At 54.1% G+C, this 26,957-nt stretch overlaps 1 protein-coding gene across 2 annotated transcripts in view; it reads right to left on the reverse strand.

Annotated features, from left to right (window-relative positions):
* MRC2 (mannose receptor C-type 2) overlaps window positions 1-26,957 on the reverse strand; it is a 57,706-nt gene that overhangs the window by 3,948 nt on the left and 26,801 nt on the right. For both annotated transcript variants that reach the window (XM_079797497.1, XM_079797496.1), the window contains exons 2-23: window positions 20,589-20,990; window positions 19,503-19,676; window positions 19,143-19,307; window positions 18,529-18,642; window positions 17,923-18,066; window positions 14,952-15,140; window positions 14,634-14,788; window positions 12,849-12,956; window positions 10,482-10,597; window positions 9,865-10,013; window positions 9,040-9,257; window positions 7,594-7,736; window positions 6,412-6,514; window positions 5,992-6,130; window positions 5,846-5,881; window positions 5,405-5,565; window positions 5,223-5,290; window positions 4,290-4,390; window positions 3,844-3,986; window positions 727-841; window positions 444-607; window positions 161-269 (exon numbers count right to left, since the gene is read on the reverse strand). In XM_079797497.1, coding sequence (XP_079653623.1) covers window positions 161-269; window positions 444-607; window positions 727-841; window positions 3,844-3,986; window positions 4,290-4,390; window positions 5,223-5,290; window positions 5,405-5,565; window positions 5,846-5,881; window positions 5,992-6,130; window positions 6,412-6,514; window positions 7,594-7,736; window positions 9,040-9,257; window positions 9,865-10,013; window positions 10,482-10,597; window positions 12,849-12,956; window positions 14,634-14,788; window positions 14,952-15,140; window positions 17,923-18,066; window positions 18,529-18,642; window positions 19,143-19,307; window positions 19,503-19,676; window positions 20,589-20,990 — 3,216 coding nt within the window. The remainder of the gene's footprint in view (window positions 1-160; window positions 270-443; window positions 608-726; window positions 842-3,843; window positions 3,987-4,289; window positions 4,391-5,222; window positions 5,291-5,404; window positions 5,566-5,845; window positions 5,882-5,991; window positions 6,131-6,411; window positions 6,515-7,593; window positions 7,737-9,039; window positions 9,258-9,864; window positions 10,014-10,481; window positions 10,598-12,848; window positions 12,957-14,633; window positions 14,789-14,951; window positions 15,141-17,922; window positions 18,067-18,528; window positions 18,643-19,142; window positions 19,308-19,502; window positions 19,677-20,588; window positions 20,991-26,957) is intronic.

Below are 26,957 nucleotides of genomic sequence, written 5' to 3' on the forward strand. Positions count from 1 at the left end.
TGCCTTTCTGCCGAGAGTCTGACTGGCACTGGGCCTTTCTGCCCATCAGCTTCCCCAGCAGATACAAGACTCTGGGGGTGAGGTCAGGAACCATGCTTTATTCCTCCTGGCATGGCCCAGAGCGCCTAGCCCAGTGCTGGGGTTCACTGGTCACACATACCTGTGCCCTTCTGGCAGATGAAGCCGTGTGTCTCCTCCGTGCAGCTCCGATCATCCCAGCGGCCAGTGAAGTGGGAGGAGGGGCTGTGCAGCACCACCGCACAGCTGGTCTGGGGGGAAGGAGCTGCTCAGGGGAGCCCCAGCAGCTGCCTCCACCTTGTGCCACTGCCCCCAAAAGGCACTATCAGCAAAAAGCTGGAAGAGGGGGGACCCGGGGCGTGAAGGCAAGCTAGGGCAGCGGGGCAGGGCTGGGGGGCAAAGGAGAGTGGGGAGGGCTTCCTCACCGGTATGTTGCCACTGGGGGCAGGGTTAGGGCCAGAGGGCTCCCCTGGTGCCCAGTTGGCATACAGTAGAGGCTCTTGCTCCACCCACTGGAAGTCCTTCTGCGAGGCATGGAGGCCAATCCAAAGGTCAAAAGTCACATTGAACAGGCTGGCTGTGATGAATGCTACAGTCCCCCAGAAGAGAGAGTTGTGAGCGACAGGGCAGCCCCCTGCTCGCTCGGCACTAGCCATTTCTGGGGACTGTGTCAGAGGATACTGGGGGCTCCCCAGGGGCTGGCCCTACCTTGCTCTAAGGGGTTTGCAATGGTGAGCAGTTGGGCCTCTTGCTGTTCGCAGGAGAACTGTGCCTCTGACCACTTCACCCGGTCCTGGGGGTCCTGGCCCTGGATTCGGAAACACTGGGGGAGGAAGGGGAGGCGTCATGTCCAGCTCCACCTCCTTGTCCCACCCACCCAGGAACTCCACCATGTCCCCCTCAGCAGTAGACCCTGGGGAGGCTTGGGGGCTCTCAGAACCAGGACACTTGGGTCCCCGTGAACAAGGCTTGAGCACCCTCTGAACCCAGCACAGCAGATCACTTGCACTTGCCCACACCCTGGGGAAGTGAGAGTGGGAGGACTTCTTCAGGCCACCAACACTCCACTACCTATGAGAACAGCACCCGGGCCACGCCCTGGGCGGATGGACAGCTCCATCTCGCTTTTCGCTCAACACCTTCGGAAGCGTTGTCTGAAACCTGTTAGCTTGCCCTTTGAACATACATGATTATCACGGGATCCTTTTATATGTATTTTTGAATGACCTTCGTGAGGCAGCAGCTTCTAACTCTTGTAATTTCATGTTCCTCTTTCCCCGCCCGCCTTCCTCCCACAAGGTGAAAGGAACCCCCGTGTGGGAAATCTTCATCAAGTGAAGACTATGTCTTCGAAACTAAATGATTTACAGTAACTTTCTGCTCAGAGGAGGTGCGATGGAGAAAGAATATATGTAAGATATATTCTGTTTCATATGAGGTGGAAAAAGCCATGAGAATAATTTTTGGAAAAATGTAACGACATGGGAAAATGCTCAAAATACAACACTGAGCGGGGAAAGCTGGCCAGGAAATTGCGTTATTTAATATGAACTCAGTTACGTGGGAAAAGGCAGGAAGGGGAGTAACAAATACTGACGGTGGTTCGCTCTGGAGAGTGTGGGTGAGTTTTATTTTCTTTCTGTATTTTCCAAAGTCTTAATAACGCACTTGCCTTACTTTTATTTATTTTTTTAATAGAAAAGGAATCATATTTGCTTGAGTATTCTGAGAGGAAGAGCTCCATGATACTAAGAGTCTGGCTGTACTCCAATGTATGACACAGATTTATGGATTATATTACCTAAGGTTACCTGACCTAATCCTCACAGTCAGGCCAAGTGGTCTACGATATCCTGCAAAGAAGTGTGGGCTGAAGCTTGTGCTGATGATGCCAGCACAAACAAGGAAATGGTGACCTTCTCTTCCTGTGATAAGCTCCTTTTAGCCGCCAGTGAAAACAATGAAGGTCTAATCAGGTCTGACCGATCAGCCCCGTGTGCAAACAGAACCACTTTTAGAAAGAAATTCACACTCTAAAGGGAGTGTTTTGAGATTATTATACTAAGCGAAATAAGCCAGTTAAAGAACGACAAAGATCACATGATCTCACTCAGATGTGGAATCTAATGAACAAAATAAACTGATGAACAAAATAGGTCCAGAGACATGGAAGCATGGAACAGGCTGACAGATCTCAGAGGGAAGCGGAGTGGGGGAGCAGGAAGAGATTAACCAAAGAACTTCTATGCATATATGCATAGCCCATGGCACAGACAATAGTGCACTGAAGGCCTGCGGTGAGTAGGGGCTGGGTGGAGGGGGACATCTAATTGTCAACCATTAAAAAAAAAAGGCCCAGCCCGTGTGAGCATCAACCCATGAGCCAGGAGGTCACGGGTTTGATTCCTGGTCAGGGTACATGCTCAGGGATGCGGGTTCGATCCCCAGTGTGGGGCGTGCAGTAGGCAGCCAGTCAATGATTCTCTCCCATCATTGATGTTTCTATCTCTCTCTCCCTCTCCCTTCCTCTCTGAAATCAATAAAAATGCATTTTAAAAAATTAAAAACAAACAAACAAACAAAAACGACTTGATCAGGTTTTCTGATTAGTTTATGAGGCAGACTGTTTAATAGGGGCAGAAGGACTGAAAAGTGGAGAGAATTGCTTAGAAAGCCCAGCCAGTGATGGATGAACATTTTTCACTTCGATCTATTTGTCTTTTGTGAGGCAACGTTTTAATCAGTAACAACCATTAAAATCATGTTTGGAAAAAATCTGAACTTCAAACAAGACCCGTGAGTCATGAATCACAAAGTGTCAGACCAAGATGTTTTTAAATGAGGAACATTCAGCCACTGTGCTCTTTATAATTATTTAAATATTAACAGTGATTATGATTGATGATTTTTTAGTGAGCACAATTATTTTATACTACTAATACAGAAAAAGTTAAAAACTTAAAAATACTGTATTTAAATCTTTAGCTCATGCTGTATATTCTCATGCATATTTTCATATATATATATAATATTAGTCATATTAGCATGGAGGTAAATATATATATATATCTTTTATTAGCATGGAGGTAAATATATATATATCTTTTGTAGACACACACACATATATATGTATATATGTGTGTGTGTGTGTGTATATATATATATATATATAAATATATATATTTATATAGATATATAAATATATATATATATTTACCTCCATGCTAATAAAAGATATATATATATATTTACCTCCATGCTAATATGACTAATATTATATATATATATATATATATATATATATATAATGTACACACAAACTTTATGTTCAGTATTTTGTTTTCCTAATATATCAAAATGTTTAACAAGCCCTGGCCCATGTGGCTCAGTTGGTCGGGCATCAACCTGTGCACTGGAGGGTTAATGGTTCAATTTCCAGTGAGGGCACATGCCTGGGTTGTGTGCTTAAAAGTATGTAGGAGGTAGTCGATCAATGTTTGCTCCCACATCAATGTTTCTCTCTCTCCCTCTCTCAGTAAAAATCAATAAAAAATCTTTAATAAAAAAATAAAGTTTAACGACTGCTGGTCTACAAAACTCACCAAACGATTTGGACAACCTTATCTACTGATGGGTCTGGAGGTGCTACTACATGAGTCATTTTCCAAGGAGTCTAGCCCTGGCCGTGGGGCCCAGGAGAGGCTGGTGGGCACTGGCAAGAGGCCATGATGTTGATGTTGCCAAGGGCCAGGACTCCTGAGGCGAGGGCTTCTCATATTCACGTCCTCTCCCCTGACTCCCTCGTGTGCCCCCCCAACCTCCTACCTTATTGAGGAACTGACTCCAGCCAGAGGGGCAGCCCCCCCGGACCGTGGGTGGCAGGTCGAGGGGCTGTGTCTCTCTGGTTTTGTTGCTGCGTTTGCAGACATAGGGCAAGGCTGTCAGGCACCTCTGGTCCCCCCAGTCCTCTGCAGAAAGGGGAGGAGAGAACAGTCAACCCCCCCAACTCAGGGCTGGCAGCACCCTCCTCTCATGCCCTGAGGAGGCTGAGCTGGGGCTCAGGTCCCTGTGCCCAACTCTGAACTCAAGTTCTCTGTGGCGGTGGAACCATGAGGACAGGCCCTCCCCGCTCTGGTCCTAGCCCTTCCTGAGTTGTGGGAACAAAGAAGATAAGAGACTGATGACCACTGACTGCACAGGCTCACCTTACTGCCCCCAACATCGACCCGCTCCTCAGCTTCCGCACCCTCTCTGCCCCACCTCGCCCTCACCTCGGCTGGCAGTCATGTACACACACTTCTTTTCCTTGCCGATGGGCCGAGGTTTGCCAGGTGCCCAGGAGATGAAGTTTATAATGGAACCATCTGTCCACCTGCAATGGCACCACGCAGGGGTGACTCCAGCCCTGGCCCAGGCCTCCCCTCCCCCGTAGGCAACAATGAAGGCCATGGAAGAAGGGGCTCATCTATAGGCTGGGAAGTTTTAGGAGCTCATCTATAGGCTGAGAAGAAGTTTTAGGAGCTCATCTGTAGGCTGAGAAGTTTTAGGGGCTCATCTATAGGCTGAGAAGTTTTAGGGGCTCATCTGTAGGCTGAGAAGTTTTAGGGGCTCATCTATAGGCTGAGAAGTTTTAGGGGCTCATCTATAGGCTGAGAAGTGGGACTCCAGTGCTCAGTGCAGCTGGGACCAAAGGACCTGGTGCCTCCGGATGAGGCCCGGCCCGCCTGGGGCACCGATGTCTCTAACTGGAGGAGTCTCAGAATCCCCGAGCAGGGCTCCAAGGGCTAGGGCGTGCTGATACCTGTGCGCTCCTGGTCCTTCACACGTAGGTGGGCCCTGCAGATGAAGAGGCCCCTTCGGGCCCGTCATTACATTCTTGCCCACGTCCTGAGGGGGCTTTATTCACGAGTGACTCCAGCTGCCATGACTTAGTGCCCAACAATGTGCTGGATGCTGTCCTTCACATACCTTATTTCTAATACCTCATTGTTTTCATATTCAGATGAGAACACTGAAAGGTTAAGTCACTTGCTCCAGGTCACACAGCCATCGAGGGGCAGATCTAAATTCAGATCCAGGCCTATCTGTGTCTGTGGTGTGCAGCGTCCCTACCTCCAGCCTGGGGTCGAGGCTAGCCATCCATGAAGGCGCCCTCTCCCGCACCTGCCGCCCCCTGCCCTGCCCCCCGCCCACCTGCCCCCTACCTGAAGCGCCCATCGCTCTCTGAGGTGTGCAGGCCGATCCACCAGTGCTGCTCCTGGCCCCGGGAGAACTAAGGAGGCCGGGTGGGCAAGGTAAGAGTTGCAGGGCCTCTTCGGCTGCCAGCCCTGCCCTTCCCCGGCCCGCCCGTGTGCCCGCTTCTCCCCCTGCTCTCTTGCGTGCCCACCTTCTGCAGGTTGTGTCCCAGGAAGTCCAGCTCGGCCTGGCTGTGCACGGAGGCCAGCTCGGCACGGAACCACGTGCAGATGCGCTGTGCCTGAGTCCACGTCGAGTGGTGCTCGAAGAACTTGTACTCGGCCTCCTGGAAGCGCAGCCATTCCCGCCGGCCTGCGGGGGCAATGCCAGCGTGGGAGTGGAGGCCAGGCTGGAGCTGCCTGCCAGGCCGTGGAGGACAAGGTGGGTCCAGGGCAGAGCCAGGGCAGGCGGGCCTGTGAGTCCAGCAGACCCGGACCAAGGGAGCTGAGGGTGCCCTATCTCTTGGTTGGAGCCCCTAACTCTCTTCATTCTGTCCCAGCCAGACCCTACCCTGGAGGTGATGACCCTTCCCCTTTCTGGACTGCTCTGGGGTGAGGGGTGGGGGGTGGGGGGTGCACAGGGGGGGCCTCACCTTGAGAGCTGCCGTCAGGCTCCCGCACTTCCGAGCCTACAGGGACAACGTAGACAGAGACGCTGCAGGAACAGGAGACCCGCCCTGGATCCCCGGCCTGCCGCCCTTCGCCCCACGCCCAGGCCCCCAGAGCCACCCCACTCCACCTCGAGGGATCTTGCAGATCCAGTCCAGCTGCGTCTCGCACTGCAAGGCCACCCACTGCAGGGAGGCCAGGTCAAGCACTGCACAGCCCCGGATGTCGTCATCGTCGTGCCGGCTCCGGTCAAAATTGTGGTAAGAGAACTGAAGACGGGGGTCAGAGTGGGAGAGGGCCCTGAGGCACGAGGCGCAAGCTGCCCCCGCCCCCAGAACAGACGAACAAGAGACCTGGACTGAGCTGGGAACCCCCAACCCGGGCTGCACGCCCCCACCGGCCCTTTCTTTACCTTCCTTCCAGCCCAAGAGAGACCTTACCTCTGACAACCCTCACCCATCTCCAGGACCCGTCCCCGCCCCCAAAAGACCACGCCCACAGCAAGCCCCGCCTACAATTAGGCCCCGCCCACCCCATCAGGCCCCCTCACCCCAAGGCCGTCGCTCCAGCGCCAGCTCTGGCCCCCACTGGGGTCCCGACGGTTCAGGCCGATCCAGAACCAGTGCTGCTCGTGGATCTCGGGCTCAGATTCCCTTCAGCACAGCCCAGGGGGTGGGACAGAAGCGATTGGAGAGAGAGAAGTAAGTGACAAGCAAGCCCCCTGCCCCTGGCAGCTCTGGGCTGCTTAGTCCCTGGGGCCTGGGGCCTCTCCATCTAGGCTTCACCCTCCTGGGGAAAGGGGGGCCCACAGTGGACCCCGCACCCAGCTCATGGGGTGGTGGGTGGCCTGGCTCCCTTCCCTGGCTTCCCTTTGGGTGGGGCTTGCTCTGCCAACAAGACCGAAGGTTTTCGCTGGAGGGAGTTTAGGAAGTGGATGGGATGGACAGACCTGGGGCTCTGGAATCAGGTGAACCTGGATTCTAGGCCTGGTTCAGCCATGGACCAGCTGGGGGACCAACCCAACCTGTCAGCCCACGGGGCCAATGATAGTACCTACTTCCTAGGGTTGCTGGGAGGACTGACTGCTTAGCATGGTACCTGGTGTCTGGTGAGAAGCGATACATACGGGCTATTCTAATTACTAGTGAAATAATGTAACCATGATGTTTGCCGCGAGGAAATAGCCCTGGGTCTCGGGGAGCCTGGACCCCTCTGGGTTGTCCCCGGTGCTAAGGGGATTACAGGTGCGGTGTGTGTGTGTCATAGGATGCCAGAGCCCACAGGACAGAGATGAGGTCCTAGAGGAACATCCCTGGGTAAATGCTCACTTCTGTAGCCTTTCTCCTCCTGTCTTTCAGGAAAAGCTTTTTGTTGAGGAGGGTGTGTTATTATGGAATGGTGTAGGGTGGGGGGAAAACACTCAACTTGGATCAGCTCGAACAAGGTTTTGCAATGGAGGAGGGTGAGGGAGGGCAGTTACTTGTGTAAAAGTTTGTAAGTCTGGGGAGGCGGGTGTTGCAGGCACTGTGACACTGGTGGGCAACACCAGGCCTCCGATTCCAGGGGAACCAGGGCCCCTTGAGGGGACAGACGGTCCTGGCACTAGCAGCAGATACACAGGTCACTCCAAGCCCTCACACAAGCCTCACTGGAGTAGCCTTCACCCTCCTTTGCAAAACCAGAGTCACACACACACACGCACGCACGCACGCCACCACCCCAGGCTCAGTACCCGAAGATCTTGTTGAGCATGTTGGCCACAAAGTGCTCCTCCTCATAGCTGGCCAGGCTCAGCAGCCGGGCCCCCAACTCCCGACAGGCGCCCTGGGCCTGGACCCATCTCTTCTTGTCCTGCAGCCGCTCTGAGCTGAACACCTGCAGGAGCAGAGTTCAGCTGTCCAAGCTGTCCCCACTGGCCCGCCTCCCCAGGGACACCTGCCCTCCCATGGCAGCAGTGGGGAGGGGGCTGGGGCTCACGGGAAGGGTTCCAGGCTAGTTTTGACAAACATGCTCATCAGAGAACGAGCCCCAGAGGAGGGAGCTGGCAGAGGCAGCTCCTGGAAAATGTCCCTGCCCAGTCCCCCTAACCAGAAGAGAGATCTGGGCTCTCACCCCAGCAGAGCCACAATTTGCTATGGGCAAGTCCCTTCACCTCCCTGGACTTCAGATAAAAGACTATGGACTACATCAGTGGCTCCCAAACCCATGGGGTTTAAAAATACAAATGATCAGGCCCCACCCCTACCTAGTGAATTCCCATTTCTATAGAGGCAGCCTGAAGATTTTATTTTATTAAAAAAAAAAAACAAAAAAAAACAACTAAAGGCCTGGTGCATGAAATTCATGCACTGGGGTAGGTGGGGGAGAGGGTCCCTCAGCCCGGATTTTTAGAGGGCGCAGGCCAGGCCGAGGGACCCCTCCAGTGCACAATCGGGGCTGGGGAGGGACGCAGGAGGTTGGCCAGCCGGGAAGGGACCACGGGAGGGCTCCAGGGCGTGTCTGGCCCATCTCACTCAGTCCTGATCAGCCCGACCCCAGCAGCAAGCTAACCTACTGGACAGAGCATCTGCCCCCTGGTGGTCAGTGCACGTCATAGCAACTGGTCGACCGGTCGACTGTCTGCCCCCTGATTGTTAGTGCACATCACAGCAAGCCTTAGCATATCATTAGCATATTATGCTTTGATTGGTTGAATGGCCGACTAGACGACCGGACACAGCATATTTGGCTTTTAGTATATAGGATTTTTTTTGTTAATCCTCCCCCGAGGATGTTTTTCCCACTGAAACTCAGGTAAGTGCCCTTGACCTAGACTCAAACTCACGACCCTTCAGTGTTCGGGCCAACAGCCCTGAGCAACAACCAGCCAGGGCTGAAGCTTTTCTATTCGTCAAACTCTCTAGCCTGGCCCCTCTGGAAACCTCTGAAACCAATGATCCGTATGGTTTCATCAATTCCTCAAATGTTTATTGAGCACCTCCTATGTGCCAGGTCTCCGATTCCACTGACAAGCGTTCCACCAGAAATGCTCTCTGTCTGCAGTCCGATGTGGGGGAAGTGTTTTCGGAGCGACTGTATGGATCGTGGCCGGGTCCCACTGGGATCCCACCTCCCCTCAAGGTAAGCTGCCTCTTTGCTCTTCCTTCTCTCCCTCCGCTCATGCCTAAGGGCTACCTACCTTATAGCAGTGCCGAAGTTTGGGGTCTGAGGCCCAGCCCTGGGGACAGGAGCCAGTCAGGCTGGGTGTGGGGTCTGGCCCAGGCAGCTCAGGCGTCACTGGTGTGCCCAGGCTCTGCCGGCAGATGTAACGAGCCCAGAACATGGTGCAGTTCTTCACCTCCCACAGCCCCATGGCACTGCCCGTGGCCAGGGCCACACAGCCCCCGCGGCTGTACCCTGAAGGAGAGAGAAGGGACGCCTTTATGCGGAGCAGGAGCCATGCCTCGGCGCTCCCTCACCCCTGTGGGACACCACCACCAGCGTGGCCCTCTCTGCGGGGATACAGTCTGTGAGGTTGGGGCCCAGGTGGAAAGGAAGGGGGGTAGCGTCCTAACTCTGTGTTTACTCCTGTGAGCTCTTAGGCAAGTTGCTTAACCTCTCTGAACTCGTCTCATCAGCTACCTCAGCAGGTTATTAAAAGGGTTAAAAAAAGATAATGCATGTGAAATGATAATAATAATAGCAAGCACTTACATTGTGCTCACTATTCTAAGTGCTTCACATATACGAATCGTTTAATCCTCACATCAATCCTATGAGGAAAGTTACCAGTATCTCCATTGCCCAGGTAAGGAAACAGAGGCTCAAAGATGTGCAGCTAATACACAGCAGAATCAGGGTCTGAGACCGGTGGTTTGGCTGCAGACTCTGTTCTCCTAACAGCTCCCCCTCACTGCATGCAGGATCAGTTCACCGGGAAGCCCTGGTCTTGGTCCTGGCAGGACAGGCCCCCCTCGGAAGTCAGAGCAAGAGGCTGGCTGAGTGCCGTGCGGGAGGGGCTCACCAGGCTGGTCCCGGTTCCAGTGGGTGTACATGACCTCGTCCCCACTGAGCCAGCGGAAGGAGCCGGTGCCGTTGAGGTCCTGCAGGGCGGTCCAGAAGTACTCGCCATCCCAATTGTAGATGAGGCTGCTGACAAAGGCCTGCTCGAACCTGCGGTGAAGGGGCTGGTCAAGGGGTCATGCTTTGGCTCTCCCTCCACGCCCTGGGCCCCAAGCCAGGTGCCCTGCTCCTGGAGCCGAGGTGCTGTGTCTGACTAGTAACTCGGTTAGGGAAGCGGGGATCTCTGGGGGCCCTGCAGCTAACACACAGCAACCCAGCTGCCCTCTGTGCCTGGCTGAGAAGAAAGAGAAAATCAGACACAACCAAGGCTCTTTTGGGCATCGAGCCCACACCTATACCTGTTTGTGCCCCTGCCCAGGCCCGCCCCACAATGGAGCTGCTTAATCATCAGGAGTCTTTCTTGTGACAATATTAGAAAAAGGTCCTGGAGCCAGTCGGGGCTCAAAGGACTCAGGTCCTTCTGTGCTCGATGACAGGACGCCCCCCTGTTTGATGGAGGGTCCACATTAGGCCAAGACATAGGTGCAGGCTGGTCTGGGCACCCACCCCCTCCTGTACCTGTTGGTGATGGTGACCAGCTGAGCGCCCTGGTCAGTGCACAGGCGCCGGGCCTCACTGTAGGTCACTTGGTCCTCTCCCAGCCAGTAGCAGGATGGGCTGTGCCACTTCCAACCCTGGCTCGAGAGAGTGGGCAAAAGAGGGGTGTCTGTGGGGAGGACACTCCTCTCTCACCCACAAACCCTGGGGCAGGGGGATGCCAGCGGCATCACGGAAGGTGCTGTAGGCCGGGGCACAGGACAGAGGGACTTGTCTGACCGCAGAGACGGCCCTCGCTGTGCTGTACGCTGAACTGTCACACCACACTCCTCCTCCCACCATTACCCACGACCGCCAGACCAGGGGAGGAAGCAGGGCCCAATGATGGCTGACCGGAGACAGCCCGTGACCCGCTAGTGGCCTGGCGCAGAAAGATAAGTGGCCCGTCAGACTCCTCTCGAACGTGTAAACCAAGAGAAGCAGTGGGAAAATTGCCAGTTGGCTGAGAGACCAGAGCCAAAAAGCTGGGAGAGCGGCCAGGACGTGGAGGGGGCTGGGTGATCCTCAGGGGCCTGGAAAAGCTGGAGTGCGTGGAGGCTGAGACTGGCCTGGGGGTGGGAGGGGAGACAGACCCGCAGCAAGGGGCAGCAGAGCAATGGAAGAAAGACCACGGCTCCTGAGTGGATGCCCACCTGGTCCCCACACCCCCCAGACCCCTCTCCCCTTGAGCCACCCTGAGGGGCTCTCTGCTCCTGCCTTTCAGATGAGGAACTGAGGCTCAGAGAAATTAAGTGACTTGATGTTATACAGACAGTACAAGGTAAAGCCCGGACTCGAACCCACTCCACGGAGGCTGGCCTGTCCTCACCATAGCCTTGCTCCTGCTAAGATGGCTCCAGATGCCTGCCAGGGCCTTTGCCGCCAGCAGGCCTTGAAGTGGGAAGCCTTGCGGGGCGGGGGGGGGGGGGCGGGCTCGAGGTTAGGAGAGAGATGCGGCCCTCTGGGCAGGAGCCAGGGCAGAAGAGAACCTGGTGTGTATGGATGTGCGTGTGCTCACTGTACGCATGTGTATGTATTGGGGTGGGGGGTGGGGGAGAATCCCATATGCCCAGAGGGCTGTGCCAAGACCCCTGGCTCTCTCAGAGTGCTAACCATGGCTGATTAGCCCAACACATACACTCTAGGCCGGCCCTGGTGCAGGGCAGTTAGTAGTAATTCCTCTTCCCCCACCTCTACCTCACCCAGGCCAGAGCCCCGAGACCATTCCACGACCATGCTGGTCCCCCAGACTCTCCAGCCGGGCCTGTCTGTTCTCTCCCGCCTCCCCAGGAGGTCATGCCTGTTGGTGCTTCCTGTCCCACCCCTGAGGAAGAGTTTGGGTGCAGGTGGGGTGTGGTAACGCGGCTTAACCCAAAGGAAAACGAAGAACCACACTGGCAAAGGGCTGGTAGGACTGTGGCCTTAGCAGATGGGGATGTCAGGGCCAAAACACCACAGAGTGTCCTTTCTGAGCAACCTCCCCACAAATATCTACACCACTTACCCCTGCTCGGCTGGGGCCAGGGGAGGGGCCTGGGGGCTGGAGGAGGGAGATGGGTTGATCACCCACACTCACCCTCATTCTTACACTCACCCCTGCACTCACTTATTCCCCTCCCTCCCTGAACATCTGGTAGCCCCTGGGGCTGGGAGCACAAGGAGGGAGACCCCACAGTGGCCTCCTTCCTCCAGAGACAGACAGACAGGCACCCACTCTGTCAGATGGCGCGATGCGTGCCAGCAAAGACAGGGTGCTCAGAGGACACGGGCTCACCCCGGCAGCCTCCACTCAGGTGAAGACTGGCCATGCCCAGCCGGTGTGGCTCAGTGGTTGAAGTTCAACCTATGAACCAGGAGGTCACTGTTTTAATTCCCGGCCAGGGCACATGCCCAGGTTGTGGGCTCGATCCCCAATAGGGAGTATGCAGGAGGCAGCCGATGGATATTTCTCTCTCATCCATGTTTCTATCTCTCTGTCCCTCTCCCTTCCCCTCTCTCTAGAATCAATAAACATTAAAAAATAATTTTTTTTTTTTTAAAAAAGCATGGACCAAAACTTAAAAAAAAGAGAGAGACTGGTCAGACTAGGGGTACCTACTGCCACCTCCTGTTCTCTGGAAAGTGGCTTCCTCTGGAGAAGAGGTTCAGGAAGTGGGTGGGAGTTCTGCTTCCTCCCCACAGCCCCACCCCACCCACCCCACTCCTTCTGGTGAGCGGGCAGTTTGGAGAGCGGGAAGCAGGCTGTGCCCAGGAAGGGAGGACGCAGCGGGAGGCTGCAGGATTTCCATCCCCCTTCTCCTGGGAGCCCCTCTGGCTGCCACCAGGACCCAGACCCAGAAGCACCCTCACCTTCCGGCAGCCGTGGTCCTCCTCGGTGGTCTCCTGGCTCAGCTGGCCCGCTTTCTTGCAGATGGACGGCAAGGATTGGTTACAGGGACTGTCATTCCAGCGACCTTCCTGGGGACGCAGGATGAGAGGGAGTCTCAGCCCTCCTCCCCCAAATCTAAATCTCCCAAACCCTTCACAAACCAGGTTTCTAGACCTGACCCTGCCTCTGCTTGCTGTGTGATTCTGAGCAAGAGGCTCGACCTCTCTGTGTTCCAGGCTCTAAAACGGGGAAAGTGGGATTCGCTGGGTAAGCCTCACGGGGCGGATGAGAGCATACAGAGTTGATGTGCAACTGCCTGACCACATTGACACGCATTGTCTAAACGTGAAGAGGCACTCCTTTAGATTATGTATAGCCCATTTCATAAACACTGGCCGAGACTGTTAGTGTAATGGAGGGCAGGACAGACAGACGAGATTCCCAGTTCTGCAAGGTGTCCCGCCAGTACCTGTAGAGCCAGGTTGAGCAGACTGTGCGCCCAGACCTGGATTTCAGATGATGCCCTAAACAGGAATTCAGTCCTCAGCCCCTCCTCAATCCTTTGCCCTCCTCTGTCCTCAGCCGCCCCACGGGTTGTGTGTCTGCCTTTAGCTCCATCCTAAGGGCAGAGGTGCTGTGTATCCCAGCCCCCAGGGGAATGCCTGGCATGTAGCAGACTCTCAACAAATAAGTGTTTATAAATTTTAAAAAAATACATTTTTATTGATTTCAGAGAGGAAGGGAGAGGGAGAGATATAAACATCAATGATGAGAATCATTGATCGGCTGCCTCCTGCAAGACCCCCATTGGGAATCAAGCCTGCAACCTGGGCATGTGCCCTGACCAAGGGATCGAACCGTGACCTCCTGGTTCATAGGTCAACGCTCAACCACTGAGCCACACCAGCCGGGCATGTTTATAAATTTTAAAATAGCACCCTCTAGTCCTGGCCAGTGTGCTCAATGGTTAGAGCGACAGCCCACATACTGAAAGGCCTCGGGTTCGATTCCCGGTCAAGGACACATATCTGGGTTTTGGGTTCGCTCCCACCCTTGGTTGGTATGTGTTCAGGAGGCAACCAGTCGATGTGTCTCTCTCACATCGATGTTTTTTTTTCTCTCTCTCCTCTCCCTCCCCTCCCTTCCTCCCTTCCAACTCTCTCTGAAAAGCAATGGTTTGTGGTTTCCCACCAGAGAGTGACCTATGTGTCCCTGGAGTGGGTAAGCTATCTCTATGGCATTGTCCCTTTTTAAAGGGGCTCTTATCTCTGCTTGAAGCCTTGCATCAATCCCGCCATCTGCCCATTCCGCCTCTGAGTCAAAGCCGTGGCAAACAGTCCTCACCCACTACGTTCATGAGGGGATAGGACCCTGCACAGAGCATCCTGGCCTGTGGAGCATGTCCACGTAACGTGGCCTCTGATGCCACCTGCTGGTGAGAATAGCAGCATCCTAAGGTTTCATGAGAATTAACTCCTTTAACCCTCCCAGTGACCCCCTGAGGTTGGCACCATCCGTGTTCCATTGACAGCTGAGGAAACCGAGGTACACAGAGGTTAAGTAACTTGCCCAAAGTGACCCAGCTAGTTGGGGGAAGGGGAGGGGGGTCAAACACTGGCGATCTTCCATGTGGAAGGGTTGGTGGGGAAGACGGGGCTTCTGAGAGGCCATGGGGCGGGGTTCCAGGCAGGTACCACTAGGACTGGGGTAGCACCAGAAGGCGGGTGTGTATTTGGGGCCCTGTGGTAGGGAGAAGGGGTTCTCACCGGCCCCCAAATGGTGACACAGTCCTCCAGGCTGTCCCGGAAGTTGTTAGGCTCAAAGGGGTGCCAATGGGTGAAGCTCACGATGCTCCCATCGGACCACTCAAAATTCATCTGCAGCTTCAGATCGTTGAGGCCAATCCACAGCTCCTCCACCTCTGGGGGTGCAGCCGGCGGGAGGAGAGAGGGGACAGGGGAGGTCAGCCTCGGCCACCCGCAGGGCAGGAGGGGGCCGCCCCTGAGCCTCCTGGGCAGGGCCAGATGGGCATCGGGAGGCCCTGCCCTGCACCCCAGACTGGCGGTGGACGAGCGGCCCCTCACCTTGCTTGATCTGCTTGGTGATGAACTCCAGCTCGGCCATGCTGTGGATGCTGAGCAGGTCACCGCCGCCCCGCAGGCACGCCTTCTTGGACTCCTGCCAGCTGCGCTTCTCGGCTTGCAGGCGGTAGCAGTGGCCCTGGAAGGGCTGCCAGCTGGGCTCACACTCCACCTTCACGTTGGCCCACACATCTGCAGAGACCCCCAAGGCCGCTGCTCAGCAATCCTGCCCCCCGGCCTAGGCACTGGCCCACGGGGCAGGGCCCCAGCCTCAGTTCCTCCCCAAACCTCTCTCGCATCAGCCCTTCCCGCCAGGACGGGTCTGAATGCTGAACGCTGATGAAAAGATAAAACCCTCCAGGGCCGCTGGAGGCCCAGAGGCAGAGCCCCGGGAGGTGGTGGCGGATCCCACTCAAGACAGGACGGCCCCTCTCACCGGGGCTCTGAGAGAGACGTGAGCAGGGAACCAGGGCAGGCCAGCCCCGGGAGCCTGTTTCCTCTGCTGGAGTGGCGTTTCCTGCCACACGGTTCAAACTTAGCTCGTGCCCACCTTGCTTAGTCAACGAAACCCATGTCATTATCTCAGATGACATCTGCTGCGTGTGGACTCCGTGCTGTTCCTGGTGGTCCAGGATGAAGGGACTAATGAAATGGGGCCCCACCAGGTAGGCGGCAGGTAAAGTCACCCGCTGACTGGCTGGCACCCCTGGCTGGAATTGCTCCACCTGCTACTCCCCCCACCCCAGCTCCTCTCCCTACTCCCCAGGGCTGACAAACTTAACTGGTCCCTTCCTCGACCCCACTTCCTTGCATTTCAGGTTCACCCTCTGGGGAATGGGGTCCAGGGGCAGCTGAGACAAACAAGCCCTGGCTTGGACCTTGGCAAAAGAAAATGAGATTTTACCACACCACCCGCAACGTCAGGCTCGGGCAGGATTCTGCCTGGCTGGGCAGGAAAGCATGTGCCCACTCGAAGCACCGCCCAAGACTGGGATTCTGGGATGCACTCCGCTCTGGGAGCCGCTCCAGGGTCCAGCCATCCCATTTCCTGGAGACCCAGCAAAGGGGCAGGGCTGAGAGCCAGGGCGGATCGCTCCGGGGCTCTGGACCTGTCAATCATCTCTGTGGGCCATGGAGCAGAGACCCCAGGCTGCTGCCCCAGACAGAAGCAGTGTTTAGTGGGTGTTCAGACCCGAGGGGCCTGCTTTGGGGTGTAGGAGGAAGGGAGCTCAGGAAATGTGGATGCTTCAGGGGCACGATGTTGCCTAACATGCTTTGAGTGATGAGACTGGGAAGGCAGAAGAAAAACTGCCTAGAAAAATGCCCCAGGCAGAGAGAAGGGGGCTGGGTGAACGAGGAAGTCCAAAGACATAGACAAATCCGTAGGTTTGTGCGATGACGCGCCACAGGGGCCACGCCATGGAGACCCAGGGGACAGAGAATTCGGGGAGAGGCCAGATCCTAGGGGGACCACAGAGGGGCTAGGCCTGCCCACAGGGGCCCTCCTTCCTTCAGAGAGCAGCTTCTGGAAGACCTGGAATCGGTGCCTGCTCCAGGCTCCCTCCAGCTAGAGGTGGGGCGCCCAGGTTTTAAGCCTTTGCTCTGCCCCCTAGGAGGTGAAGCCAGAAAGGAGGAGCTGACAGCCCCGAATCAGTCCGTCCTGGGCAACATTTTAATGGTCAGAAGCAGAACTTGCACTCTGTAAGTTCTTTCCTTTGGGTGAGTTTGTGGATTTTTTTTTTCTTCTGGTTTTGCTGTATTCTGCTTGGAAAAATTCCCTTTTCACCATTCCCAGGGTCCCTGGATTCCTGCAGGAGCCCCTCCAACCTCCGCTGACAAATGCCTTCCGCCGCCTATGCACATGCATGCTCCTTTGGGAACTCCTCCTGGGGGCCCCTAGAGCGAGCTCTATGAACCATGTATGTCAGCAAGACACTCCCTGGCTTAGAAGCCTGCAAAGGCTCCCGCTGCCTACCTGGCCCCACCCAAACTTCGCCCAACAGCCAAGACCCTTCAGGGACTGACTGGCTGCAACCTGCCTTTCTGAACCGTTCTCTCTGAGCCAGTGCTTCTCAAACGGTACATGGTACGGGCCTTGTGAAATGCAGGTCCTGGTTAAATTAACCTGGGGCAGGGCCCGAGACTCCGCATTGATAAGGAGCTCCCAGGTGACCGGCTGTGCTGCGGGGCTCAGGACCCTACTTTAAGGAGTTACACTCCAACCAGACCACCCACCAACCTTAAAACGTCCCTGTACTTCCAGGCCTCCACACCTTTGCTCACGCAGTTCCCTCTCCCAAGAATGCCCTTCCCACACACCTCTTTGTGGCTTTTTAAGCTTTCACTCAACTTGAAAGGCCCCAATCAAATGTGACGTCCTTGAAACCCGCCTCAACTTTCAGAAGCTTACTTCCTCGTCTAGGCATTTCTTCTCCTCTGACATTATTGCACATGTTTTTATAACAGTACAGAGATCAGGATATTCCAGTTGTGCGAGGAGGTGTCTGTCACCTCCAACAGACTGTGACCTCCACGAGGACCAGATGAGTAATACCAGCATTTAGCACAATTCTTAACAAATCCCCAAATGAATGAATGAATGGCACTTCCCAATTTGTTCAGACTTTAGCTTAACTGTTAAATAAGAACAGGAGGCCCTAGCTGGTTTGGCTCAGTGGACAGAGCGTTGGCCTGCGGACTGAAGGGTCCCGGGTTCGATTCCAGTCAAGGGCACATGCCCGGATTGCGGACTCGATCCCCAGTGTGGGACATGCAGGAGGCAGCTGATCAATGATTCTCTCTCGTCACTGATGTTTCTATCTCTCTCTCCCTCTCCCCTCCTCTCTGAAATCAATAAAAATATATTTAAAAAAGAACAGGGGGGGTCACCTTGTGCTCTGAGACTGGGCCAGCTGTGGCTGTGGCCATGATGAGCCCCACCCCCACCCCCACCTGCACTGGGACCAGGTCTCACCGGGAGGCTCGGGCTGGGCTGGGGCGTTGAGCTTCTTCTTGCACACATAGGGCAGCGCGGTGCTGCAGTCGCGGTTCTGCCAGCCTCCGGAGGACTCCGTGCGGATGACCCCACAGTTCTCCTCGCTTGGGTTGTCCGGCTGATCTGTGGGGAGGGCAGGGTGCCAGCACCCCAGGAGAGAGACTCACACCCCTGCCCCGGGAGCCCTCCTCCGAACCTCCTGCTCCCTCGGAAGCACGAGCCAGCTGCAGATGCCCAGCATGGCGCTCAGCCCTCCCTAACCTGGGCCCACAGGTCCTGAGTTCTACTCAGCAACTGCTACCGGCCCCACCTGGCATCCCTGGCCAGGCTGCTGGCCCACTGGGTACCGGGGGCTGAAATCCAGTCCATTGCCCAGGCCCTATGCCCTGAGCATTAGTTCCTAATTCATACAAACGCATTGCATGGGCTAGTGGGGCCCTCCCAGGGGGTGGGGGAAATCTGCCCCCTCCCAGCCTCACTCTGAGGAATAAATCTGCCTCCTCCCAGCCCCACTCTGAGGAATAAATAGGGGACAGTGCCTGTGGGGTCCCCAGGCCACCCTGTACCCCGAACCCCATGCCTCACCACTCTCCCAGTTGAGGTACTTGAGGGGTGAGTTGTCCGACCACTGCCAGCCTCCACTGGTGTCCAGATCATTAAGGCCAATCCACAGTGTGGAACTATAGCCAGTGAGGAGCCCTGACAGCAAGACGGTGACAATGAGAAGCAGGTCGCCCATCCTCGGCCCTCCTCCTCTCTGCCCCCAACACCATCCTTACCCCCGCAGGCAGAAAGGGATGCCTAGCCGGTTTGGCTCAGAGCATCGGCCTGTGGACCAAAGGGTCCTGGGTTCGATTCCAGTCAACAAGGGCATGTACCTCAGTTGCAGGCTCCTTTCTGGCGCAAGCCCTAGTCCAGGCTCATGCAGGAGGCAACCAATCGATGTGTTTCTCTCACATCAATGTTTCTCTCCATCTTTCCCTTTCTCTGTCTTTCCCTCTCTCTTCCACTCTCCCTAAAAATCAATGGGAAAATATCCTCGGGCGAGGATTAACAAAAAGAAAAAAATGAGAGAGAAAAGAAAGGGCTCAGGGTTCTCCAGAGGTAGGAGCAGGTCTCAGGGTCCTGGCCTCCGGCCCTGTCCCCAGGTGCGTCAGACCCCCGTCAGCCAGCCCGGCCCGGGCTGCCCACCGCCTCACCGTTGATGTAGGTCTGCTCGTGGATCTCGGTGATGCTCAGCAGATCCGCCCCTTGCTGCTCGCAGCTGGCCCAGGCCTCCCTCCACGACAGCGTGGACTGGAAGTTAAACTGGTAGCAGCTGTCGGTCAGCTGGTCCTTGTCCCAGAAGGTCTCACAGTCGTTACCTGCCACCGTGACAGCCGGACATGGGTTCCTCCCCGGCCCTGGGCGTCAGGGCCTACACGGGGGTCCCTCGCGGAGTGCAGACCGCGCACAGGCCGCTCCACGCTGCGAGGAGGGGCCGCTTCTCACCCCAGTCCCCAAAGTCCTGCCGCCCGCACCCTCAGGGCCAGCCTCCCGCCCTGCCGCCCGGCTCTCACTCTTGATGGGGCAGAAGCCCCAGCGCTCGTCCTTGCCGTAGTCCTGGGTGGTGGCACACCACAGGTGCCCGTCCTCGCGGCCCGTGCTGGTGCAGCCGTGGAACCACTGGTTGTCATACTTGAAGGGGATGGTGCAGGGTTTGCCGTGGGAGTTCCCCTGGATGGTGTAGACCTCTGCAAGGAGGGGAGCCGGGCCTTGGCATCGGGACCCCTGAGGCTCCCACCCCCTATAACCCAGGGAGCCCGGAGTGGGCGGGGGTCCGCAGAGGGGGGGAGGGCAGTGACATCAGACAACGGCTTGAAGGCTCCCTCTTCCACCAGATGGTCCCAGGAGCCTGGGAGAGGTCCTGCTGCCCTCCCCACAGCGCTGGAGGGGGGTCCTCCAATGCCCCTGATGGCTGTCCAAACTCCAGCTGGGTGAGGGGGTCTCCAAGTCACCCACAGAGGTCTGGGCCTGAAGGAATCCCTACTCAGGTCCCTGGCCTGGGGGCTCCACTGTGCACCCTTCCTCCCCAGGTTCCACTCAGGGTGGCTTCCAGGAAAAGGATCCCCCAGGATGGAGCTGCCCTCTGGGGGTGACCCTGGGGTCTCCCGAGAGAGTAGGCCTAGGGAAGGAAATTTCACATCATACACTTTTGTGCTGATTGAGGCCTTGACACGTGTGTAAATTAATTTTGTAATTTTTAAAAAAAGTAAATTAGCCGAAACCGGTTTGGCTCAGAGGATAGAGCGTCGGCCTGCGGACTGAAGGGTCCCAGGTTCGATTCCGGTCAAGGGCATGTACCTTGGTTGCGGGCACATCCCCAGTGGGGGGTGTGCAGGAGGCAGCTGATCGATGTCTCTCTCTCATCGATGTTGCTAACTCTCTATCCCTCTCCCTTCCTCTCTGTAAAAAATCAATAAAATATATATATTTTTAAAAAGTAAACTAGATGCTTTGAAGTTCATTTTCTTACTCAAAAATGCTTCCCACTACAATTGAAGATGTGACTGCCGAAGGTCTACAGAGGAAAAGGCCTTGTCACCCGGGAGAGTGTCCCTCTGGGCTCCGGTCCCCCCGACACTCGGCTGCTAGCAGCCTCTCACCGTAGTAGGGCCGAGCACACAGGTCCTCTTCGCTGCCATAGATGGACCACTGGCCACTGCGGGTCTGGTCGCCACGCTCGGGGGTGCCCGCCTTTGACGTGTTGCCAGCACGGCCCCCCAGGAGCAGGTTCAGCTGGTCGCCCAGCGTGCGGCAGTGCCAGCGAAGGTTCATTGCCTCCCGGTCACATTCGTACATGCCCAGGGAGGCTGTGGTGTTGGTGCCCGGCCAGCCTGTTCCCAGGCACTGCATGGTGCCCAGGTTGAAGAGCCGGTTCCGGGAGACCCACTTCCAGCGCTGGGCAGGGAGACTGCTGCTGCAGCGTGAGGAGACCCTGACCTGCCCGCCCTGGGCCTCCAGGCAGCCCTCCAGTCCGTAGCTGAAGATGAGGAAGACGTTGGGTTCTAGAAAGAAAGGCAGGACATGACGCCATCACAGGGGCTCTCCTGGCTGGCCCCTGATGGCCAGTGCTACCTACAGACATGCGCCAGGAGCCTGGTGCTGGATCTCAGCCCTCCGCCACCCCCCCACAAGCAAACCCAACTCCACAGGCAAGTGAAGATTTTATGGGAGCGGTGGAGGCATTCACATCACACAGCACATCGAAACCTGTACCCCAGTCTTGACAGTAGCGCGGTTTTCTGCCAAAGTTTTCCAGCCCCGAGTCGTTGTCTGGCTCTGCCCCACTGGCTCCATCCTTTCCTCCCATCTAGAATGTCCCCAAACCACTCACGGCCCCCCATACCCAACCTTTCAGGCCTCTGCTTAAAGTCCTTTGAAAGGCAACTCAGCATTCTTCAAACACAAGTCAAACTCTTTACTCTGAGCCTCAAGATCCTGCATGGTCTGGTCCTGCCTACCAGACTGATAGCAGATGAAACTACTCCCCCGGCGCAAGTCACACTGACCTCCTGGCCCTTCCTGGAACAGGCCTGACTGTCCTGCCTCAGAGCCTCTGCACTGTTGGCCTCCGCTTGGCATTTCACATTTCAAAAAAAAAAGCCACATCTTTCGAGAAGCCCTCTGTGACCTCCTATTTGAAAGTGTCCACACAGTTACTCTCTAGCAGGTCCCTGGATTGTAATTCTCTTGACAACATTTATCATTATCTGATCTTTTGTTCAGCGTCTGGATTATTTGCGTCTATTTTTTCTCTTGATCGTGGGTCCCTTTTTCCTGCTGCCTACAGGTCTAGTAATTTTTTAAAAATATATTTTATTGATTTTTTACAGAGAGGAGAAGAGAGGGCTAGAGAGTGAGAAACATCGATCAGCTGCCTCCTGCACACCCCCTACAGGGGATGTGCCCGAAACCAAGGTACATGCCCTTGACCAGAATTGAACCTGGGACCCTTGAGTCCGAAGGCCGACCCTCAATCCACTGAGCCAAACCGGTTTCGGCTGGTCTAGTAATTTTTATTATAAGCTGGACATTGTAAATAATGTTATAAGGAGTCTGGATTTTTAAATTCCATATGGGACCTTGTGGATGACATATTCCAGGGAGTCTGGATTTATCTTCCTAAAAAGAATGCTGCTTTGTTCTGGCATGCAGTTCAATTACCGATGAATCACGTTGATCCTGTAGAGGCTTGGTTTTAGGCTTTGCTAGGGTGGGGCTGTTTGGGTTTTGCCTTTAGTCTTAGGGTGTGTCTCTGAGCCTTCGGTTTAATCACAGGTGAGGCCCTTCTGGAGTTTCAAAGGAAAACTGCAGGCAATTACTAAGCCCCTCTAACTTGGTGGAGCTTGAATTCTAAACATTTTCCTCGAACCAGGCAGCAGGGGGGGGAAAAAACCTCTTTGCCTCCCAGCTGCCGTTTCTTCCTGGATCCCTTAAGGCCTCACAGTTTAAATATATTTCTTTATTGCTTTCAGAGAGGAAGGGAGTGGGATAGAGAGAGAGAAACATCAATGATGAGAGAGAATCATTGATCGGCTGCCTGCTGCACGCCCCACACTGGGGACTGAGCCCACAACCCCAGGCATGTGCCCTTGGCTGGAATCAAACCTGGGACCCTTCAGTCGGCAGGCGGACACTCTATCCACTGAGCCAAACCCGCTAGGGCAAGGCCTCACAGTTTAAACTGCCCGTGCACCGTTTAGCAGTTGCCGTGAGCTTGAGGAGCATTTGAAGGGGAACTCTCTATGGCTCCTTCCTCTCCAGAATGTTCCCTCTTGATTTTTAGCTTTTCTGGTGGCCTCAAACTCTGACCCAGTAACACGGCCACTTTCTGTTTAAACTTTTTGTGGAGGGAAGGGGCTTCCTCACAGGGGGATCTGATCATAAATTCCTAACTGGGCAAGTCATGGTGGTAATCACACCCCAGGCAAATAACTGCTTTAGTTAAAGGCTTATCCTTGCCTTAAGCAAGCCTTGTCCATTGTTTCTGTGCATCTAGGTTAACACACTTTTTCTTTTGGGGGGATGGGGGTGGTTAACACACCTTTGAAATGTCTCGTTTCAGACCACCCTCAAGAGAACACATAATCTTATTAACTATCCCCTAATCCAATCCCCACCTTGCATTCTCCCAGCTTCAAGTAATCTTCCTTACATTACCTCCTTAATTCCAAGTGCATAAATAAAAGCAGCAGCAAACTGTCATTTCTTGGAAGCATTTTCCCCAGTCTTGAGATTTTGCTTCCAGGTATATCCTCTGTTTAGTGCAAATAAATTTTCATAAAAGTTCTCTATAGATTCGGTTGATCTTACATTGATGTAAGAAGCAGTACTCTTGGGGGGGAGGGGGGCAGCTTCTGGGGGCCACTCACATCATCTGCTTCTTTTCTTTCAAGTATTTTTTCCCTCCCCAGCATCTACCTGTTTTTGATTGCTCTCAAACCGCTGCGTTTTATATTCACCCTTAGCCTATAAGCACTCTTGCCAGAGGATTAGACTGTGTCAATGTAAGAAACTCCAAACCAGTAGAGAATTTTTATGACTTTATTTGAGCCAAACTGATAACAAATGCTGGGAAGCAAAATCTTGAAGACTTAGAAAGTGCTCCAGAGAATGGCAGTCTTGCGGCTTATTTTGTACATTAGAATCAAAGGAGGAGCTGTAAGGAAGGTTACACGAAATCTATTGGTAGTAGATTCAGGGGGCAGGAGAAAGCAAAGGAGAGGGGAATCTCTGATATTGGATAAAGAGTAAAACGGGGAGCCCAGCCAGCATGGCTCAGTGGTTGAGGATCAACCTATGAACCAGGAGGTCACGGTTCGATTCCCATCAGGGCACATGCTCTGGTTTCGGGCTCGATCCCCAGTGTGGGTCGTGTAGGAGGCAGTTGATCAATGATTCTCTTCCATCACTGATGTTTTATCTCTCTCCCTCTCCCTTCCTCTCTGAAATGAACAGAAATAAATATATTTTTAAAAAGAGTAAAACAGAGAGACGTACTTCTTTTGCATTGGTGGGTACTGAATAGTTAACAATGAACCTTTACAGTACAAAGAGATGGTATGGGGGCAAAAAGATAAAAATAATGGTGGTCTTGCATAGTGATCCTCGCCTGGAAAAGATTACTCTGACATTTCAAAGGTGTTATCTTAGAGGGAGAAAGGAGGAGAGACATCGATTTGTTGTTCCACTCATTTATGCATTCATTGGTTGATTTTTGTACGGGCTCCGACTGGGGATTGAATCCTCAACCTTGGCCTACTGGGTGGACGCTCTAACCAACTGAGTTCAGACCATCCAGTGTGGTTACTGGTGGCCTCCGAGTTTGTAAAGCTCACCATGCTGGCCTCCCCGGAGCCTGTCAGTTTAGTATGTGGCCCCCTTTTCATCCACAACTGATATAAGCTATCCTGCCATTTCCAGAACTCATTACCTGACATGTTTTTATTTTCTGTCTCCCTTCCTGTTCATGAACTCCTGAGGACTTTCTCTGTCTTCACCACTGGGTCCCCGGTACCCATCACTGGCTGACATACAGGAGTGCTTAATACACACTGAATGAACCAACGAATGAATCTCAGGCCTTGATACCACAACTCACTAGTCTCTCTTTCTGCTCTCTGTCCCAGCTGCCAGATTAATCTTTCTAAACGGAGCACCCACAGCTCCTGTTCACTGAGTGCTCAAAACACTGGGCAGGAAGGCAGGGCAGGGACCCTGGTCACTCCACTCTTCGAGAGCACCAGGCTGGGGGTCCTCTCTGGGCAAGCCACAGCTGACCTCTGAAGCGCCCTTAAGGTGACTGCCACAGCTACTCATACTCCTCGGGGCCCCTCCCCTCAACGTGTTCTTCCCCTTCCAGCAAGCCACCTAGAACCCTAAACTGGCCCCAGGGCTTGACCCAGGCTTGCCCAGCTTGCTCTAGAGCAGTGGTTCTCAACCTTTCTAATGCCGTGACCCTTTAATACAGTTCCTCATGTTCTGGTGACCCCCAACCATAAAATTATTTTCATTGCTACTTCATAACTGTAATTTTGCTACTGTTAATGAATCGTAATGTAAATATCTGTGTTTTCCGATGGTCTTAGGTGACCCTGCTAGTGGTTCTCAACCTGTGATATTTACATTATGATTCATTAACAGTAGCAAAATTATAGTTATGAAGTCGCAACGAAAATAATTTTATGGTTGGGGGTCACCACAACATGAGGAACTGTATTAAAGGGTCGAGGCTTTAGAAAGGTGGAGAACCACTGCTCTAGGGTATGGGGATTTGGTTCTCAGAAACCCCACTGCAGTCAGTTGTAAGAGAAGGTGGCCCTCAGCAGGGGGTAGGGAGAGGGCCTGGGACCGGAAAAGGGAGAAAATAGTGCTTGCTTTCAGAGAAGCTTCTCAGAGACGGAACTGGACAAACTGGACAGTACAACCCAAAACATCACAGGAGCCCCCAGCAACCCCGGGGGACAGTTCCGTCCCCTCCTCCTCGAGCAGAGAACTCACACGTGGACCACAGCGATCCCAGCCGGGCTGTGCAATGGTGGCAAACGAAAGGGACCCGTGCCCGTCGGGAGAGGCAATCCCAGCATCAGGCCGCCTTCCCCTCACTTGACAGATGAGGAAACTGAGGCGCAGAGAGGGGAAGAGATTAGGGTGCCCTCATTTTCCTCCAGTGTCACATGAACCACGGCTGCAAGTCCCCTCCCTCCTCTGATGTTCTGGGCTCTGGGTTCAAACCCACATATCTTCTGGAGTGCCTGCTATGTGTGTGCCACGTCCCAGGCAATACTGGGGCCATGAGCAAACACAAAGCACTGTCCTGGTTAGAGAATACTAGGTGTACCGGTTAATAATGCGGGTTTTTTTCAATAGATGGAGTTACACACATGTTGATATATATGCGCTTTGATATGTACGCTATGTTGTCGTATTGCTCCTTCAGATGACCCCTTGTTCCAATCGATAGCACACGCACTTTCTGAGCAGCACTTCAAAACGTACGAAGAAGTGGAAAATTGGGTCTCTGAATGGTCTGCCTCAAAACAGGAAAAGTTCTATTGGGACGGTACCCACAAATTACCTGAAAGATGGGGGAAGTGTGTGGCTAGTGATGGACATTACTTTAAATAAAGCACTTTTGATGTTTCCCTTGAAATTATAGTGTTTTCTTTGATTAAAAAATCTGCATTATTACGGTTAATAATGCGGATTAATTATTAACCGGTTAATATTGTGGATTAACTATTAACCAGTTAATAATGTGGATTTTGTAATCCAAAGAAAACACGATAAATTTAAGAGAAACATCAAAAGTGCTTTATTCAAAGTAATGTCCATCGCTAGCCACACATTTCCCCCATCTTTCAGGTAATTTGTGGATACCGTCCCAATAGAACTTTTCTTGTTTTGAGGCAGACCATCCAGAGACCCAATTTTCCACTTCTTCGTACGTTTTGAAGTGCTGCTCAGAAAGGCGTGTGCCATCGATCGGAACAAGGGGTCATCTGAAGGAGCAATACGACAACATAGCGTACATATCAAAGCGCATATATGTCAACATGTGTGTAACTCCATCTATTGAAAAAATCCGCATTATTAACCGGTATACCTAGTAGTGGGTTTGGATACAGCAGGGCATGAGGGCAAAGAAGCCCTTTAAAATCCGGGTGTTTCGGGGGTGGGTGGGGGGGAGTGTGCCTTCGGAGGGCAGGGAGACTCCCTGAAGACACTAAGGATCTGGAGGAGGCAGGAGGTGAAGACTGCAGGTCACAGAACTGCCTTGGCAGCCAATGAGAAAAGGATGAGGAATTCGGGAGCAGAGGGTCCCAGGGAATCTGCCAAGCTGGAGGCTGGGGGGGGGGGAGGGGGGGGGGGGCTCTGGGAGAGCATTTTCTACCGCAAGTTGAGAGGAGGCTGTTTCTCCAGGGCCCAATGGAGAAGAAGAGCTTTGGCTGAGCTGGATCCACAAGGGGAAA

The sequence above is a fragment of the Cnephaeus nilssonii genome (assembly GCF_951640355.1).
Source record: "Cnephaeus nilssonii genome assembly, chromosome: 19".
Taxonomy (NCBI): domain Eukaryota; kingdom Metazoa; phylum Chordata; class Mammalia; order Chiroptera; family Vespertilionidae; genus Cnephaeus; species Cnephaeus nilssonii.